The sequence below is a fragment of the Ostrinia nubilalis genome, chromosome 18 (genome assembly GCF_963855985.1).
Source record: "Ostrinia nubilalis chromosome 18, ilOstNubi1.1, whole genome shotgun sequence".
NCBI classification, from domain to species: domain Eukaryota; kingdom Metazoa; phylum Arthropoda; class Insecta; order Lepidoptera; family Crambidae; genus Ostrinia; species Ostrinia nubilalis.
This window is the reverse complement of record NC_087105.1, coordinates 9,127,840-9,148,485: the sequence shown is the minus strand read 5'-3', so window position 1 is coordinate 9,148,485 and position 20,646 is coordinate 9,127,840. Positions and strand designations below refer to the sequence as shown.

The 20,646-nt window shown below is 39.9% G+C and overlaps 2 protein-coding genes and 1 long non-coding RNA gene across 3 annotated transcripts in view; 1 reads left to right on the top strand and 2 right to left on the bottom strand.

Moving 5' to 3' along the window:
- Window positions 1-1,034: 1,034 nt before the first annotated feature.
- LOC135080412 (uncharacterized) lies at window positions 1,035-2,079 on the bottom strand. Its single transcript, XR_010259004.1, has 3 exons — window positions 1,789-2,079; window positions 1,310-1,554; window positions 1,035-1,088 (listed from the first exon to the last, which is right to left on the bottom strand). It is a non-coding gene; the product is annotated as an uncharacterized LOC135080412 (long non-coding RNA).
- A 496-nt stretch (window positions 2,080-2,575) lies between these two features.
- On the top strand, window positions 2,576-8,152 carry LOC135080701 (dynein axonemal assembly factor 10). Its single transcript, XM_063975415.1, has 6 exons — window positions 2,576-2,959; window positions 3,097-3,224; window positions 3,441-3,658; window positions 4,042-4,164; window positions 4,286-4,398; window positions 5,236-8,152. The coding sequence occupies exons 1-6, from the start codon at window positions 2,676-2,678 to the stop codon at window positions 5,441-5,443; spliced, it is 1,074 nt and encodes a 357-aa protein (XP_063831485.1). The 5' UTR covers window positions 2,576-2,675; the 3' UTR covers window positions 5,444-8,152.
- The window catches only part of LOC135080704 (protein pellino), a 99,295-nt gene continuing 85,292 nt past the window's right edge, over window positions 6,644-20,646 (bottom strand). Inside the window, exons 4-10 of the mRNA XM_063975417.1 lie at window positions 20,411-20,605; window positions 18,716-18,895; window positions 17,261-17,368; window positions 16,456-16,612; window positions 14,748-14,928; window positions 11,675-11,807; window positions 6,644-10,649 (exon numbers count right to left, since the gene is read on the bottom strand). Coding sequence (XP_063831487.1) covers window positions 11,681-11,807; window positions 14,748-14,928; window positions 16,456-16,612; window positions 17,261-17,368; window positions 18,716-18,895; window positions 20,411-20,605 — 948 coding nt within the window. The 3' untranslated portion in view covers window positions 6,644-10,649; window positions 11,675-11,680. The remainder of the gene's footprint in view (window positions 10,650-11,674; window positions 11,808-14,747; window positions 14,929-16,455; window positions 16,613-17,260; window positions 17,369-18,715; window positions 18,896-20,410; window positions 20,606-20,646) is intronic.

Below are 20,646 nucleotides of genomic sequence, written 5' to 3'. Positions count from 1 at the left end.
TCATAAAAAAACAAAAAGACACAATTTCCGTTATTCTTGTAATTAAGGAATCAGTTTCCTATGTATAATTTTTAATTAGTGCCTTTAATTATGACAACCGTTTTTATTTAACAAAGTACAAGTATTTACTTATAATTTAAAAGTAAATTAAAAACTGGAAGGGTATAAATTTGTTTTGATCATCGGTTTTCAATTTACCACAATTCTGATGAAAGAAAATGAGTATGCTCAATGCATAAAATGGGAGCGTAACAATTTTGTTTATTTATAAAATATGTTATTCCATTTCAGTAGCCCATAAATTGTATCACCAAGTATAAATTGTAGCCCATAAGTGTATGTTCACATACAACTTCGGATCTCAGTACTAAACTTCCAGATTCGCACTAAAAGTCGTCTCATTTGACTAAAAGTGCTTGAAAATTTCAGATACCGTAAAAATCACGAAAAATAATATTTGTATTGAATTTTATTCAATTGACAAAGCTAAAAATATATAAATTGCACCAAAACTGTTAGATTTTTTTTTAAACTTTTTAACTACGTCCCGTACCAGGTGGGGTGTGTGACACCCATACGCACTTTAAAGGCATGTAACTCAGTTGGTAGTCACCGCTGGACTGATTTTGTAACGCTGATCGAAGCAGCAGTGTCATAATTCCAGCTACTGAGAATTTCAAATTCAGCACTTGCAAATTTTTAAAATTGTGGCTATTTTTAAAGGACTGGGGTGTGTCACACCCCACCTCGTACAGCGAGGGTTAAAAATATTATTAAACTAGCTGACCTGGCTAATTAATGTAGATTGCCTAAAATTTTTCTAAAAAGTAGAAGAATTTGTATTACACAAATTACTAAAGTCCCTCTAACTCAACACCTCATTCTAAGCTAAATTGTGTTACGAGTGGGTTTACTACAATATTCAAGCTGTGGGGTTCTAACCCGCACTTTAGGCTATCTTGGCTTCGAGTTACGGAGCCGATCAAATACAAACAAACAATTAAATATTTCCTTTTTATACTAGATAAACATACCTCGTTCAACTGGATTTGACTTCTTTGGAATGCAATATGAATGATCATAAAGAACTGTAACAAAGTATAGATATAATTAATAATTGAAATTATATATTATTTATTGATAAGCATACAACACATGTTTGTGTTTACAAAGAAAGAACCTTGTTAAATTGCATTCGGTTGGTTTGTTTTGGAAACCAAAGAAAATTAATTAAGACATCTAAATAATTCAGAAAAATTGATAGATAGTAAATTACATTTAAAAAAAATAATTGAAGTCATCATCATACCTGTCTTGAGGTTTTCTTTATTGGAGTCTTTTACATGAAGAGGAAACTCTGTCAAAACTTCATCTGGCAAGATGGGATTGCTCAATTCCAGTGTTGGAATAGCTGAGTTCTTCAGCCGAGTTCCTTTGGCATTGAAGGATTCAGGAGTGAAGTGCCCACCACAAACAAACTTAAGTTGGTGTAACTTTTCAATAGGTACATATGCTAAGTCTTCTATGCCAGCATTTTTAACCCACATTCGACAACTGAAATAAGAAATACCTATTAGAAAAGAAAAAGAATAACAAACTGAAATTTATTCATCAACTAATTTCTTTTAGTATTGTTATGCAATGCATTTACAGAGTACGAAACAAAATACTGAAATTAAAAATTGGTTATGGTTATTTACTGTATGATTAAAAATATTAATCCCAGCCTTTAAGTTTACACAATCAGTAAAATTATATTGTAATAAATGAGTGTTATTAGAAACTTACCGGTCAGAATCCAGAGGAAACCTACTCAAAAGTAAGGGTGATCCACCACGACTTCGCCTCTTATTACAAATAACGCACTTCTTGTTGTTTCTACTCTCCATTATCAGTAGAAGCCTAAAATGAAATAGGTATTAATTAAACAAAGCCTATAATTTCTCTCCAACCAGTGTCAATGCCCTGGTTCATGCATTTACCAGTTTTGTAAGTACATTTACATTTTCATCACATAGGGTTGTTTTTAATGAAAAATAGATTTGTAATAGATCTAATATTTCAAGTAAGTAGATAACATACCCATTAAACAGAAAAGTAAATAAGAGTTTAAACTTCTGTAGAACACAAACTTCTCACAAAAAACAAAACACTGAACAGCAAACTTTATCACGCCCGATACGGAGGAACTTAATCAACTCAACGTAAACGACAGAAAAGTTTATTTACAGTAATATTGCACCAAATCTGAGAAAATAACTTCACACGAATCAATTCGCCGGTTAAAAACTCAAACTCAATTGACAGACATTTTTTTTCATTTGTCAAACTAACAAAACTACCAACATTAAGGACACTAACAATTATTTTTAGTATGGTGGTATTGATCCGCGGGTTCCCCTGCTATAGTGAAATCAATCCAAAATGCACTTTATTGCTTAAGGGATATGGTTGTATATCAATTGCTACATATAGAGACTCGTTTTTGTATGAGAAGTGTCTACCCACTGGTATGTATTTTAGATTTCTGAACGTATTAAAAAGTAAAAAGTCAACGGTTGCCATAGTGATTGTGATTACACTTTGTTTATATTTTAGGTTAGGAATTATCGAACTTACGGATTATTGATAAAACTTCAATAATATAAACTTGTTTTAATTACTAATTTAGAGATATGGAAAATCAAGATACACCTCAAATAATTACTCATATTGAACATAATCTGGATCATTCTTTATTCGACTGCAAGTGGATACCATGTTCTGCAAAGTTTGTTGTGATAGGGTCCTTGCCGAAAGGCTCAGGGACTATAGAAATATTTGAAATTACTTCTGGAGAAGCGCGGAAAATAAAGGAGATTGAGAGACCCAACGCCTTCAAGTGTGGCACATTTGGCGCCAGCAGTGATGTGGAAAGACGATTGGCTACAGGAGACTTCAAAGGGACCATGGAAATATGGTGATTCTCTGTTTATCTTCTTATATCTGAATTTTAAGGACCCAACTTCTGTACCACGACATTATCAGACATAAAATCCATTGTCATGTGGCTTTGTTGTCCATTCTTTAATTTTATTTGTTTTTTATTGTTTTTAGGGATTTAGAAAGGAGCACCCAAGTGTACATAACAAAAGAACATACAGACATAATAAACTCCATAGATGGAATGGGCGGTAACACTGTCAGTTGTGGAGCCCCTGAAATTGTCACCGGAAGCAGAGATGGTAAATTAATAAATTGATAATAAAATTTATTTATTATCATTCATCTTGATACATCATCATTAAGTCATTTATGTACTCTCTTCTGTAAGAGAAAGATCCTCTCTAATTCACCAAATGGTAGATTTGGCCCAAACTCGGTTCGGGAGGCCTGATGTTCACATAATCTTGATACAACCACTGAATAACTTCTCAATAGATACTTCATCTTACTTTCAGGGACTGTTAAAATTTGGGATCCTCGTCAAAGAGGAAAACCAGTAGCGAACATGCAACCAGCTCAAGGAGAAACCAAAAGAGACTGTTGGGCTGTAGGCTTCGGCAACTCGTTCAATGATTCTGAACGAATAGTCGTCGCTGGCTATGATAATGGAGATTTGAAAATGTTTGACCTTCGCACAATGTCTCTCAGATGGGAGTGTAACCTCAAGAATGGGGTAAGATTTTAATATCTAATAATTTATTTATCACTTGTTCCTACTTTTCACAATTTCCTCTCAAATTCTCCTGGATACAGATCTGCATGAAATTGAGTCCTACTATACTAAAACTACTGTATTCGTTCATTTCAGCCGAATGACGTCCACTGCTGGACAAAAGCATCTTCCAAGGTTTTCCACAATGAACGGTCCTGCGCTACCTGCATCCAGGCTCTTCCCGCGACCTTTACCAGATCGTCGGTCCACCTAGTAGGAGGCCTCACGCTACGTCTTCCAGCCCGTGGTCGCCACTCGAGAACTTTTCTGCCCCAACGGCCAAAACTACTGTATTAAATGTATATATATATAGTATATATATAGTAGGTAATTATTATTTTCAGGTATGTTTCGCTGAATTCGACCGTAAAGACATTCCAATGAACAAGCTTGTTGCAACTACTTTAGAAGGAAAGTTCCATGTATTTGATGTAAGGACCCAAAACCCAGCTAAAGGTTTTGCTCAGGTAAAAAAAAGATTATTTATTTATTTATAAAATGTATTATGATTAGGAATGCAGGTGTATCAGTATACATACACATGAAAATGAGTGGTTCAACTGTTTTGTAACTTATTTCAATTTGCAGGTCATGGATAATACCACCAAAAGTGGGACTATCTGGGTGGCGCGACACCTCCCGCAGAACCGCGACATATTTATAACTTGCGCAGGCAATGGACAAGTTACTCTTTGGAAATAGTAAGTTGAATCACAGAATAATGATAAGTACTACGTACAGAAGTTTTACTTCGCGAAGGTATTTAAAAAAAAGTATGCTCAATGTCATTAACAATATGGTGTAATTTAGCCTGTCTCAAGAGTCAAGCACCATTTTGTTGACAAACGTCAGTGATCGGCACTGCGCCGAAGCTATAGGGCTGACTTCGGTAAAATGATGTAACGTGAGGTGCCAAACTGCGGAAAATGGCGGAGGAAATACATGATTTAGCATGAATTATCATGAATAATATTAACTACTTATTTACCTCTCAGTGACTTGAGGCAACTTAAAAAAAGTATATTCTGTGTTTTTATTATTATTTAGGCAGTTAAATACTGCACAGTATTTAGTACACCATTTTCTTTATTTTCTTCCATCATACACAAGAATACGCGTGCGTGAGTCAATGTTCGCTCGTATGTGAGGCCTTGTCGAATAGTATCCTGTAGGTGGGCCATCGTGCGTGTTTTGTTTTCGATGTAAACTCGCGGAGATGAACAGGCCTGGTTGAATTTCTTAAATAAATTTGCTAGAAAAATGTATATTTCGTTGTGCTGTAATAGCCCAATTGACAACACAACAACAACAAACACAGTATGAAATTGTTTTGCAACTTTTTTTAAATATTTTATTCTTGATTATTTCTTTAGAGTTAACCACTACATAAACACTTCAAATTATTGACTTATGTATTTGTTATCTTATTCCCGCCGGGGTGTGAAAAAATTAAGTGCAAACATGTCCTCTTAATTATTTTTCGTCACATTAAAAATACAGTAGGAAAACATTAATTTACCGAAACCAACCCTTTCCAGCGAATACCCCGAGCAGCGCTACCGGACCGACGAAAAGGGCGCGGCCGTCGGCGTCCCCGGCAAGCTGCGTCGTCTCCAACGCATGGTGGTCAGCACACAGCCCATCAACTCGCTGGAGTGGAACCGCGACCACCAGGGTCTAGCCGTGGCTACTGCCTACGACCAGTACGTTAGGGTTTTAGTTACCACCAAGCTCAACTTACAGTGAGAGTGATGAGTTACTACGAATATTTTTGGACATGTGAAAACAGACTTCATTCTACTACTATTATTGCAACTTCAGTCTCCAGACTTGAGACGCCTCCAACGTACAATCACAGAATAATAATAAGTACTACGTACAGAAGTTTTACTTCGCGAATGTATTTAAAAAAATGTATGCTCAATGTCATTGACAATATGGTGTAATTTAGCCTGTCTCAAGAGTCAAGAGTCAAGCACCATTTTGTTGACAAACGTCAGTGATCGGCACTGCGCCGAAGCTATAGGGCTGACTTCGGTAAAATGATGTGACGTGAGGTGCCAAACTGCGGAAAATGGCGGAGGAAATACATGATTTAGCCTGAGGATTTAGCATGAATTATCATGAAATTAACTACTTATTTACCTCTCAGTGTCTTGAGGCAACTTAAAAAAGTACATTCTGTGTTTTTATTATTATTTAGGCAGTTAAATGCTGCACAGTATTTAGTACACCATTTCCTTTATTTTCTTCCATCATACACAAGAATACGCGTGCGTGAGTCAATGTTCGATCGTATGTGAGGCCTTGTCGAATAGTATCCTGTAGGTGGGCCATCGTGCGTGTTTTGTTTTCGATGTAAACTCGCGGAGATGAAGAGGCCTGGTACAATGAATGAGAAGTTACTTCATCCTATTGCTACATGAGAAGGCTTTAGCGAATAGCCATTGCGGTCAAATACCTAAACACCAGAATCTGGCTATTGCTACTGCTTACGACCAGTACATCAGGGTTAAGGTCACCACTAAACTCAACTTACAGTGAGAGAAAGGAATAGCTTTGTACGTAGGTAACAAACTTCAAACCTTTGCTACGAGTCTCCAGTCCAATTGACATGACTTCAGCGCCACACTTAGATCTGCACAGCTTAGCGTTAAGACTGGACTTGCGAGTGCTGATCGCTACCAAGCTCAACTTACATTGAGAGTGAAGAGAATGATAAAATGCTACTTTTTAGTTCAATGCTAGTTGAACCTACTTTTTAGTATTTATTGAGATATTTTATTTTTGCATTAAATAGATACTATTTTTTATGTTTAGGACATACCTAGGTGTATATAAGATTATTATTTTTTAGTTTTAACTGAAGAAAATGTTATTTTAGTGTTTATGTTGTTATTTAATTAAAAATGCAATGTACTTACAGGTTTAAAATAAAACATCATGTCAATTTTCTAACTCAAAAGAGCGATTTATTATCCTAGCACTTATCATAAATAAAATTAAGGCTAGAATTCAGTTCTTATTACCACTAATAATGTTAGAACATGTTTTACACTTCTCTCTGGAGTTCGAATTTGCTCGTACAAAACGAAACCCATGTATTCGAACGATACACTCGTCTGTATATCGTTTGCACTATTGTATTTATCGATACTCAACATCGGAGCTCACAAATATCCAGTTAGATTGCTTACACTCATCTCTAAAGGGAAGTGTAAAACTTTTATCGCAAAAGCATCACTACTTTTCAACGTAACTGCTTCGTTCTAATGAAAAATAATGCTAAATATATCGAAACATGTATTTAGTGCAAATAATTTTTACAACACATTTCATTCACACAATGCTACACAAATGTAGACGTCTATACTATAAAATACAGGGTGAATAATGGCATTGTGTCAGTCGACGAAATTTTAAAATGTAACTGGTATATAAAGATCGATCGCAATCTTGTTTGCTGCATACAAACGTTTCTATATCTGTAAAAATTATCGATTTTATTGTCTGAACCTTATAAACACATGGCGGTAAGCGCGATATTTGTATTATACGTAGTGGTTAGTACGTGTGAACTAACCTCTCTAAGATCCACAAATATGCACGTACAGTCAGCGTCAAATAGTTCGTGACACCCAAAGTGGCCAAAAACTTTTTGGTTTGTGCCACGCCCCGCGTACGTCACACGACTTTATTATAAACCTTTATTCACCCTGCACGCATAACCTATATCAGCTCACTGTAACGCAATCTTTTGTAACTCATCTACTTTATGTAGCCATGTCGATACATAAACCAATGCTAAAAGGCTGTTAAAATACCTACATTGATATAACCACTTACTATAGACTCTTTAAATAAGCATTTTTTTTACCAAATCTAGTCTAAAACAAGTATAATGCTATGTGCAATTATTTGCATTTAGTAATTCAATTAATAGTTCTCGTTAAGACAACACATGAATAATAAATCGTTACATTTGTCCCGCGATTTGTCGTCTCAAAGGCGTTAACTTTACGTGGTATCACTAACTAGTGAATTCAAATTGTACAAAAACTAAATTTTCATACGTCGTAAGCTAACGATTGCTACGCCTAATAACTTACATTATTTATACAATATGCCCCCGAGGTTACCGAAATGCCTGTCCGCTACACATTCAACGTTTTTCTCTTACTTTCTTACATCGTAATGCATGTATATTTAAAGATTTGTAGTTTTTAAAACGTTGAATGTGTAGTTATCGGGCTGATTCTGTCATATAACGAAAAGCTGCTCTGAGATCGACAACTATGAGTCTTATCACATACCGCTACTTGACGCTTAGGTCTACTTAGAAGTTTGTTATCATTTCACTAATCACAGGTTTCTTATTTCAACGATTGATGTAGTCGTTGGCAATTAACATCTAGTCTTTTTCTTTTTATTTAAGTCATTTATTTTTTTTAAAGGGACATTAAGATGTTAACTGCCTCCGACGATCTGTGAAGCCATGGATTCACTAGGGACAAATGTTTCGAGACACGTGTCGCTAGATATGACGAGCGACATCTGACGACTGTCAATTTATACGAGAAAACAATTTGCACGTAAGAAGACACCAGGCAACGTTTCACACCTATCTAGCTATACGTGTTTTGCAACATTTGTCCCCTTGTGAACACTTGGTTTAATAGTATACTGAAACTGGATATGAATCTGAATTTTGTTTGAAAAACTTTAAATATTCAACGTTTTAAAACTTCTAACTGATCAAAATCTTAGGACAAACAAATTCAAAACAATACAATTGATTGTTTTTTTACAAAATACGAGGCAACATTACTTTTTGTGGTAAAAAGTAAAGAGTGGAAAAATTGTAGGCTTAAATTACATGGCATGTTATATCACGCGCGGTGAATTGTCGATTAACATGAGATAATGTTTGTCTGCCTGATTACTGAACAAAGCATGATTAAATATTTCATTTACAATTACCGTTTGTATTACCGTAAGTAATACAAACTCACTTTACACATGTGCAAACACTGTCTGCATGTTGTTATATTTATAACATCATTGCCAATCAGAATGGCAATCCATCTTCTAACGTTCCTCGAGCGTTGATCATATTCCTGACATCAGGAATGGTCAAAATGAAAGCATTTTAAACGTTCAAGGAACTTCAATTTTTCAGGACACTTCCTGATATTATCGGTACCGTATCATCCCGCTTTCGCACCGCGCAAGTCGGGAAACATTATACGCGCTCAGTAAAGAATCTGTACCGATTCGGTTAGGATACGGTAACGTACCGATCAGGAAATTAACTTAGTTTACAATACGCCATTATCAGCGATGTATTAGCTCGCAAAAATCAAAAATGTTTACCATTAATAAAAATCGCGCTAATCAATGCGCCATACAAACTAAGGCTCCTTACATCAAGCATTCCACACATTCAAGGAAACCCAACATAAATTACTTAAAATTACACATAAACATATTCAATATTCATATTTACAATTCACTTGCACAAATATTTCATTTGTAAATATGTTTAGTCAACGTGAAAAGTTATTTAGCACTCAAAAGTGCATACTTCTATGAATAAAAACGAATTGATATTTAGATTGAGAGTGAAAGATGTTTTAAATATTAGGAAGAAAACATTAAAAAGGGGGAACTTTTCAATCATTATTTAGAGCGTTCATTGATCTGATCTTTAACAGTTACATTAAAATTAGAAATCAACACAGCAATGTACAAAGCTTTAAATATTTTTTCGCATTTCTCCTTTTTTCGTTAACATATTATTTATCTGACAATCTTCTAGGCCAAGGATGTTCGCATTAGCGCGTTTAGATTCTGTAGTTGTTTCTACTACGTCATAAAAATTATAAAATATCTATCCAACTTTATTGTAGCAATCGTGAATGTGTTACATAAGCCATAGCGAACTTATCCGTGGCCCAGCACAAATAAATACCTATTCGTTAACCGAATTCGTTAAAATACCTTATTATAAAGATACAGACACCGTAACACATTAACACAAAATCTGCGCGTTACAATACAGCTCATAACAACACATTATTAACATTCCGTTACATTCCATTACGAAGATAGGTGTGGAGGAAAATAATTGTCTATTAATAGCCAAAGTAAATACAGGTTGAATTAAAGACAGTCGACAAACAATACGACGCGAAAGCAAAATTGTTTTGGTAAACGAGTCAGCTAACGGTTAAATGTGAATGTCCTTTTCTCACAGTATGTATTGAAAAGAGACAATGTCATATTCTTCAAACTATTAAACCCACTTCTGACAAACTAGCCATGCCAGGTTTATACCAGAGCCACACATATACAAATTACAAGAGCCACACTAAACTTACGCCCGCATTCACAAACATTACTATGAGGTCTCATAGTGCGCGTGGACACAGGGTCACACACGAAGCAATCACAGAGCTCTATTCGTTCGCTCATTTGATGCTTCACTTAAGCAAGTATCGTTTATGAATACGGGCGTTAACCTCGGGCCGTAAGCTGACTGCAAAGCTTTTGTAAAATCAATTCTATTTATTAACATCTGAATAAATAATGTATATCGAGGCCCGAGGCGTCATAACTTATGTCTTTATGGCCCTTTAAAATAGGATAAATAGCGTAGTTACACCGTTTGAAAATATGTAGACGCTTTAGTATGCGTTTTCGACATTACAGATTATGTTCTTCACAGCAAATGTTCCTAGGTTGTTTTACTTTGTCTATTAGCTAGCAGTGTTTAAGATATAGCCCCGAAAGGTCATAAAGACCGTAACAAAAGTGTATGTCTCACGTTAGTGGTCGGATCGCTGTAGCTTCGTACTGTGTGTCGAGAGTCGGTCGCGCTGCACGCGTGTTGAGATTCGCATCGGACGCCGCCGGGGTGAATGCTTTTGAACGCACTCCAAGTACTGTTGACCTGGAAAACATCAGATGTTATATTTGAGAGTTGGAAATGGGAGTCAATAAGTTATTACTGTGACGTAATATTTCACTTTTTTATATATTTTGATGTTTGAGAATGCGCAAGTTCGTTTTCTCGTCACACACTGGGGTTAGATTTTATGACGCGTAATTTATAACAAACTGTAACCCCTGGGCTAGATTTAAGCATCGCTATAACCCGAAAATTGGCGATATCGCAATGTTTGTAACCAAGTATTCGAGTATATTTCGATGATTTTTTGCCTAATCGCAAAAGACTTCGCTGCGCTGTCGCCCCAATGTTATCGCGATGTGTGTGGCCCAGGGGTAAATGACAAAACGCTACGCAACGATACAAGACGCTACCCCATGGCCCATGCTACAAGACGCTACCCCACGCTACACGACGCTACCCCACGCTACAAGACGCTACCCCACGCTACAAGGCGCTACCCCACGCTACAAGACGCTACCCCACGCTACACGACTAGGGTTGCCAGGCGTCCGGCTTTAGCCGGACATGTTTGGCTTTTTAGGGACTTGTCCGGCCAAATATTGCCTTGTCCGGCCTGTCCGGCTTTTTATTTGGTTGCCGCGCCAGGCGAAAGTCGAGCCGCAGAATCATATGAAGCGCACGCATCAGGATGTTGGTTAGCAACCGATGATGATATTACTCAGTCATGACCTGACACTAATTACACCCCCCCCCCCCCCCCCCCCCCGTCACATGTCCGGCTTTTAGGGTAAAATGTCCGGCCAAATGAAGCACAAAGTCCGGCTTTTGTGATTTTGGACCTGGCAACCCTATACACGACGCTACCCCACGTTACAAGACGCTACCCCACGCTACATGACGCTACCTCATGCTACAAGACGCTACACGACGCTACCCCACGCTACAAGACGCTACCCCACGCTACAAGGCGCTACCCCACGCTACAAGACGCTACCCCACGCTACAAGGCACTACCCCACGCTACAAGACGCTACCCCACGCTACACGACGCTACAACGACCTACCTGCACTCAGTCGAGGTTGTCCTGGAAGATGAGGCGCACGTAGCCCGGCGAGCCCTCGAGCGGCGCGGCGCAGAACGGGCAGATGGCGTGGAAGCCGTTGGTGCCGTGCGGGATGTCCACGCCTGCCCAGTACCTGTAGGCAAATATAAGTAAGATTAATATATGTATTAATGCAAGGCACACAAATCGCCCCAACTGTGGGATACAGGCCCTGAGTGGATTGATGGAGTGAATAAAGGTAGGAGGTTATCAAGAGGTGTACGTACGTACTTGGGGCATAGGGCCCAGATCGCTGCATTTCTGTTGCGTTTAGTGTGCGAAACGACTCGCTGCAGAATTAAAAAAATTGTAAAAACCCTGAAACGTAACGTTCGGGGCGAGCGGCTCGGGCGCATTGATGACTAGTCCCTTGCTGTTAGATATTCTCTGAGAAAACGTGCTTTCACGTAAGATGATCCGTATGACACTTCAAGGTTATCCATATTACGCATACTACATATGCAGAATATTTTTGAAAAAATATTTGTATTTCATTAGCAATATAATAAAAAAAAAATTGACTACTTGTCTTGAAATATATAGTAAAATCTGAGTCTATTGATTATATTTTAATTAAATACGATGTAAAAATATTTTTTATTTAATGTACGCAATGTGTGAAACGGAATAGATTTAGTGCTGGGGTATTTCATGTATAATAAAATCGATTATTTCCGCGGTTCATTAATCGATTGCAGTGAATACTTAGTAATTAAAAACATCACAAAAATCAACTATATTTTTCGATTATTGACTTTAATAAACGCATCGAAAATAAATTAAAGTTTTTAATTTAAAGAAACAGAACCAGTACTTTTTAGGAATCGTTTTTTTGAACACGAACCATGAAATTTGAATATTATCAATAATATTTGTAATTAAAAAAAAACATGTTTTTGTTAAATAACACCTATACAAAATATTTATCTAAAAGTAGGTTATACTAACTCTTCGAAAAAAATCGATAGATAAATCGCTATGGTTTAGTTATGTGACATCTCTAAATCTTTCAAACTCGAAACGTCATACGGATCATCTTAGGTGAAAAAGACTATAGTGAGTTTACACAATAGACTAAGAGCTAGTGAACGCCAGACCTACGTCATTTTATAAAAGCTGAAAGTTTGTCAGCGTATGCTCCCGATATAGGATATAATGTTGGTGAATTATGAAGTTTGGGTCGTGGTGGCTTTGGGAGCTACCCTAAAAAAACTGTATTTCAAGGAGTTGGAACTGTCAAAACTGTCTGGCTGTTGGGGATAATACTTCTAATTATTGTCCAAATATTATACATAAAAATCAGATTTAATGGTATAACGTAAGTAGAATTACAGTCTATTGAATATACAGAAAAAGCCACCGTAAAAGTTAGACTTACGTTATACTATAAAATCTGATTTTTATGTATAATATTTGGGCAATAATTAGAAGTATTTTCCCCAATAGCCAGACGGTTTTGACAGTTCCAACTCCTTGCCAGACAGTTTTTTTAGGGTAGCTCCCAAAGCCACCATGACCCAAACTTCATAATTCACCAACATTATATCCTATATCGGGAGCATACGCTGACAAACTTTCAGCTTTTATAAAATGACGTAGGTCTGGCGTTCACCAGCTCTTAGTCTACAAGTGATGAATGAATCTTCTCTATCTTTCTTCGATATCGTGACGTTACATCGACGTTCTGGTACGGACGGGGCGAACGCGGGGCAATGAGGGCTACCGTTTTAGCGCTCACCAGTTAACGCCACTGTAGAGTAAGGTCCTGTCACTTGCTAGTAGCGAAGACAGTGGCACCAACTGGTGAGCGCTAAAGTGGTAGGAGGACTATCGCAATTGCACTCATCAAGATGGCGCCACTGTAGAGTAAGGTCCTGTCAATCGCCAGGGGTGCCAACTGTTAAGTATAAAAACGATAGCCCTCATTCCCCGCGATTTAGAGGGAGAGTCGCATTTCAGCGAGGTGGGCAGTTAGCTCGATCGGGTGGGTTATACACACGCTGAATCTACTCACTTGACGGTCTCCGTTTACGCAAGCATTAAAGGCGTAGATACACGGACCGGCAACGTAGAAAGCGGGCTCTGTACCCGGGATAGACGAAAAAGGGCGTGATATCGTGCTTGCATCACAATATGGTAAACTATCACGGTTTAAAACGATGCTAAATCTACTCACTTGACAGTCCGCTCCGAGGCCATGTGTCCGCACGGGTTGAAGGCGTAGGTGGGCGGGCCGGCGTCCACGTAGAAGGCGGGCTCGATGCCCATGCAGACGCGATATCGTGCTTGCACCACAATATGGTGAACTTTCACAAGTCACAACCATAACGTGGTTAACTTGCACGGGTTAAAACGATGGTAAATCTACTCACTTGACGGTCCGCTCCGAGGCCATGTGTCCGCACGGGTTGAAGGCGTAGGTGGGCGGGCCGGCGTCCACGTAGAAGGCGGGCTCGATGCCCATGCAGACGCGGACCACGGGCCCCGCCGTCATGCACATGGGACAGCGCCGCAGTAATACCGCCCGGCGACTTGTGGCAACCGCTTCTGTGGTCTAGTGGTAAGACCACCTGCTTCAGACGCAGAGGCCCCGGGTTCGATTCCCAGTGGAGACAGATTTTTTTGTTCGGTTTGGTTGGTGTTAGGGCTTTTTCTAAGTCCGCCTGGTTATAGCTACCACCATCTTACCCAAGTCTGTCGCCATAACAACAATGTTAACAGCATTGTTGTGTTCCGGCAGTTAGAGGTAAGATAGCCAGTTTTTCCGTGGTTGAGGATTCCGGGTGAAGCTCGCTTCCACCTTCGGTCTGATCATCACTTACCATCAGGTGAGATATTCTTAACTGTGCACCTAACCGCGAAAGCCAAGAGAAAAAAAAAACTGTGCACCTGGCAGCCGTGACGTTACATCGACGTTCTGGTACGGACGGGGCGAACGCAGGCTATTCCCCGCGAGTGAGTGGGAAAGTCGCATTTCAGCGAGGTGGGCATTTAGTTCAATCGGCTGGGTTGTACACATGCTGAATCTACTCACTTGACGGTCCGCTCCGAGGCCATGTGTCCGCACGGGTTGAAGGCGTAGGTGGGCGGGCCGGCGTCCACGTAGAAGGCGGGCTCGATGCCCATGCAGACGCGGACCACGGGCCCCGCCGTCATGCACATGGGGCAGCGCCGCGTGCCCGCTTCGCTGCCGTCTGCGCCCCATGAGTGCTCGCCTGGGGACAGAAAGTCATTTTAGACCGAAAAAACACACAGACGAATAAATAACTTCTTCGTTTTTTGAAATTTGTGAAAAAACCCTCATCCTCCGTCATCAGTGTGCCTACCATGAGTTTACGTTAGGTGAGCTCGCTAGCGAATACGTCAAAAAATTATATGAAGATTTTATTTCTTGAATGTAGCCGCTAGGGGCGCTGCACAATATGTCATACATTTAAATGTCATTTTTTTACGCAGTCGCTAGCGAGCACACCTAACGTAAACTCATGGTAGGGACCCAGGTTTAAGTCGAGTCAACGGTATCAGTGACGGAAAACTTATTTGGGGAGTTAGTAGTTTGACACACATGGCCTATTATAGCGAATCGACTTCTAACGCGACTTCCAACTTCTGAATTATGTAACTGGGGGAGTAACAAGAATATTTAGTCGTTTTAGCACAGTGTGGGACACCCTCCAGCTAAGTGAAGAGACGACTTGTAAAAGGAAACTGGATAGAAGATGCTGATGGATGTGACAAGCCCAAGATTAAAATTGGAGGAAAGCCCTATACTATCCAACAGTGCACTGCTGTATGCTGATGATAAGGACAAAGAGATAATAAATTATGATAATAAGCTACACCGATGTTTCTCTTGATTGAGTATGATAATTTGTTTTGTTGTTACCTTGCACGTGTCCGCAGTTGAGGTAGACGTAGGGCTGGTTGAGGTCCTGGTGCGCGGTGGACAGCTTGCGCGGTATGACCAGCGTGTTGAAGAGGCTTAATATCCTTTAAGACCTACAGAGGAAGAAATGGAACTCTATTGGCTACAAAGAGCCCGTATGAGGAGTTGGACCAAAGTTCTATTGGCTACAAGGAGTCTCAGTATGAGCTGTACCTTGCACGTGCCCGCAGTTGAGGTAGACGTAGGGCTGGTTGAGTCCTGGTGCGCGGTGGACAGCCTCCGCGGGATGACGAGCGTGTTGAAGAGGCTTAATAATCCTTTTAAGACGTACAGAGGAAGAAATGGAACTCTATTGGCTACAAAGAGCCCGTATGAGGAGTTGGACCAAAGTTCTATTGGCTACAAGGAGTCTCAGTATGAGCTGTACCTTGCACGTGCCCGCAGTTGAGGTAGACGTAGGGCTGGTTGAGTCCTGGTGCGCGGTGGACAGCCTCCGCGGGATGACGAGCGTGTTGAAGAGGCTTAATAATCCTTTTAAGACGTACAGAGGAAGAAATGGAACTCTATTGGCTACAAGGAGCCAGTATGAGGACTTGGACCAAAGTTCTATTGGCTACAAGGAGCCTCAGTGTGAGCTGTACCTTGCACGTGCCCGCAGTTGAGGTAGACGTAGGGCTGGTTGAGGTCCTGGTGCGCGGTGGACAGCCTCCGCGGGATGACGAGCGTGTTGAAGAGGCTTAATAATCCTTTTAAGACGTACAGAGGAAGAAATGGAACTCTATTGGCTACAAGGAGCCAGTATGAGGACTTGGACCAAATTTCTATTGGCTACAAGGAGCCTCAGTGTGAGCTGTACCTTGCACGTGCCCGCAGTTGAGGTAGACGTAGGGCTGGTTGAGGTCCTGGTGCGCGGTGGACAGCTTGCGCGGGATGACCAGCGTGTTCAGCCCTACAGGGCACTGCGGCCGGCCCGCGTTTAGCTCGTCCACCAACGCCTCAAGGTCGCGTTTTGTCTGTAATTTATTTTATAACACATGGAATTATAAATTGCTGCAAATTCTTAGGCCAGGGGTCCCCAAAATGTGCGCCGCGGCGCCCTGGTATGCCGTAGAAAGTAGAGAGGGGCGCCGTGTCTCATTGGCGCTTGAAAACCATTGATCCTACCCCGGCGCCGTGATAAACTACAAAACTTGTAAATGCGCCGCGGAATGAAAAATATTGGGAACCCCTGCCTTAGACCTAGTTCAGACACGAGGTAATCCGCGCGGTTATTGGGTAGTTCTCGGATAGTTTGCACTGCACGGTTACCGCCTTGATGCCTGCCAATGAGAACTACCCACAAATCTTAAGATACCACAGCGTTTAATTATGTACCTAGCGTTATAAAAAGTAATATTAAATGAGGTTTTGCTATGTTTAAACTGTAGGCTTTTCCCGTGTTTATGGCAAACAGTGGGTTTTGCCGTAGCTATACAGCGTACTCGTCCAAAATTAAAATATAATTATGACGCGATGTGGTAGTTTTTATCACACATCATCTAAATCCCCAAAATTATTTACCTATATGAGTATAGTAGGTGGGTGGATAATATAAGGAGGAGGGGATGTTCATGAGGCTATAAAACGTTTTTTAGTAAAAAAAATACAAAATAAATATTTACCGGTGAATTTTTGAGTCCCTCCGCACTTCTCCATAGTAAAGTGGCCCCGCACAAGTCGATCATTGTACCATCTCGCAGTACATTTGTCTCTGCTTGGCAAGGCAGACCCTGAAAACGAAAGAAAATAAATAAATGAAATTAAATATCCTTGAAAAAATCTACTTTTATCTAACACAGTTTCATTTGAAAATCAAGTAAGCCCTTATACCAAGGACGCACAAACCGCAGCCCGCCTGCTACTTATTAATAAGAGCTAATATAACAACCTGAAACTTTATTCAGTTGTTTTTAATTTCGGCTTTTGCTCATATTCTACCCGAGTGGCTCCTGGTCCCAGTAAGTTTGTTCATCCATACATATGTAGAACAGGGCACTGGATGTTGTAACCATACTTTAATAAATAGAAAACACCCAGACGAAACACAAACTCATGCACACAAATGTTTATATTGTCCGGGGATTGAACCCGCGACCTCCATATGTGTGAATAGCTAAGTTGCGACAAATCGCCTTCAAAAAACCATGAATCATCTTTCTACCTAAACGACGCGTTGAAAATATAATTACTCCGAAAGCGATAAAACAGGAAACATTAAATTAGTCGCGATGACACACAGAATTACAAGTAATCGCGTGAATTTTATGGAGAATCACTATCATGTTAAAAATCACACATTTTTCCCTTAAATTCGGAATTTTGTTTTGCAATAGAGGTTACAATGTGCTGAAAAAGTGCCGAAGTTAGCGCTTTGGTAAATTACATCGTCCGAAAAAGTTTCAAATTCGGGCAAGTAGTCATAATTAATCATTGGAGTTCACAGACAGTGTCTATCGATTCGCATGACTTACTTTTCTTGCTTACCTAAAGCCCGTATAAAGTAACTAAGGTTCTGTAGTTATAAATAGGTTTTAAAGAATTAACTGTCTTACTTGCTTTTAAAATGTTTCAATTGTTGGGATTGCAAGATATCCGTTCATGATTATCATGAATGATGACGATAGAAGATTGAATATGACAATGTACTCGATTTTCAGATGTTGCGTGTACAAATCCCAGGTGGGACACACTTGTATTGTGTAACTACTTTCGGTATTTGTTCTCAGTTCGATGACGAAACTGAACACTTTGAGCCTGATTGCTTGAAAAGCCGAAGTCTCGCAGAGTCGGAGATACACCTGGATGCGGGCAACGCAGGATCGGTCGTTGTAGAAGTCCTTAGGGGAGGCCTTTGAGCCTACGCGGGGGTCTGTGCTTCGCGACAGGGACCCGACGCGTGCGCCCGCCTATGTGAACGCAAATGCACATGAGCCCGCCCCCCGATCTGCGTGTAGAAACCACACATCACCAAACTGCGCTGCTCCTAGTATTTTGAGATACAGACACGCGCCCGCGCAAGTTTTAGCGTAGGCCCTATGTCCTTTACCTGGAACGTAGATCAAAGTTGTAAACTGTACCTTCTGTTGCGCCGACCGGCTCTCCCTGAGCGAGAACACGGCCCCTCCCACGGAGGTCTCGCGCCACGGCCCGCACGTGGCGCTGCCGCCGCAGAAGTCGCCACGCGGGTGCATGATCAGAACCCCGTTCGTCGTCAGACCGTCGATCTCGTGGTTTTCTGTCCATTTTGTCGCTTTCTCCTGGAAATTGTAGAGGTGAATGATCAGTAAGATGATGTAGCTGAACAATTTTACGTTTAAATTTAAGACCCATCAATGTATGATATGTACCTACAATTGCAATAAACTAATTTGATTTGATAAGATTATACATATAAAGTAACTTAAGTGTTTTTTAAACGTGGGGTTCGAATCCGTCTTCCTGGCATCAGAAAAAGGTCGTTGGAGCTTATATTCGTAAATTCTTGGTAGGTATTTGATATTTATGAAATTACTTACGCCAAGAAATATGTTCCTGGAAGAGTCGAAGCCTGCTGCATAGATGCGGCAGTTGTTGACGTCGTTTCGGTCAGCTATGATGCGGCACGCGAACCGCGATATCGTGCTCTGCAGCACTTTGGTGTCCTATTACATTCGTAAATTCTTGACTTCGAAGGAAGTCCAATGATATTTATGGATCTACTTACGCCAAGAAATATGTTCCTGGAAGAGTCGAAGCCTGCTGCATAGATGCGGCAGTTGTTATAGTTCATTCAACTTATGATGGTGATTTAGACAGATAAAACGTTTCGTTTTATGATTATAACTTTCTACGAATAAAAATATTGAGTTGTAAAAATCAATTACTTTTGTGTGTTTTCATCCTTCCAAAATATCAATCACTAATCTTTCTCAATTAACCTAAACAAGAATTTCTAATTATTTATTAGTTTATTATTTAGAAAAAATTGAGAAAAAATATTAAATGAATTGCTTCTGCGTTAGTCGGAACTTTTGCTCATAGGGATGGGACATAAACAATCGCAATAAATCAGTAATCGGCATGGTGGTCATCTTACCATCGAATCGCGATTATTATCTCAGGCAGGTCAAAGCTAAGTCAGTACGTGTGCGTTTGCCTTTGATGACGGTTTTGTTTTATGCGATTTCTCCACGTATTGTTTGTTATTGTTATTTTGATGTTTTATTGAATAAAATGCATAAATTTAATTCTTTGTGATTTATTTTGTACCACTATGAATATTCACGTTTATTCCATTTCCAGATAGTTCAAATTCATAGATATAATTTTGATCAAGATTAAAAATCAACGAAATAAAAGGCGATTAGATTTCTATAGAAAATATTCTCGATTCTAAAAAATATCGATTAGGTTTATAAAGAGCGCCTCACTAAATAGAACTGTCATAATCACCATCTTACGCTGAATGGACTATAACGTCATTTCGGTCAGCTATGATGCGGCGCGCGAACCGCGATATCGTGCTCTGCAGCACTTTGGTGTCCTATTACATTCGTAAATTCTTGACTTCGAGGGAAGTCCAATGATATTTATGGATCTACTTACGCCAAGAAATATGTTCCTGGAAGAGTCGAAGCCTGCTGCATAGATGCGGCAGTTGTTAACGTCATTTCGGTCAGCTATGATGCGGCGCGCGAACCGCGATATCGTGCTCTGCAGCACTTTGGTGTCCTATTACATTCGTAAATTCTTGACTTCGAGGGAAGTCCAATGATATTTATGGATCTACTTACGCCAAGAAATATGTTCCTGGAAGAGTCGAAGCCTGCTGCATAGATGCGGCAGTTGTTGACGTCGTTTCGGTCAGCTATGATGCGGCACGCGAACCGCGATATCGTGCTTTGAAGCACTTTGGTGTCGCCAGTCTTGTCGCCCGCCACCGTGTCCATCACCACGAAGTCGATCGGCGACTCTGACGATCTACCGATCTGGAGACAAAAAGAAAGATTAGTCTTAAGATATCTATAAT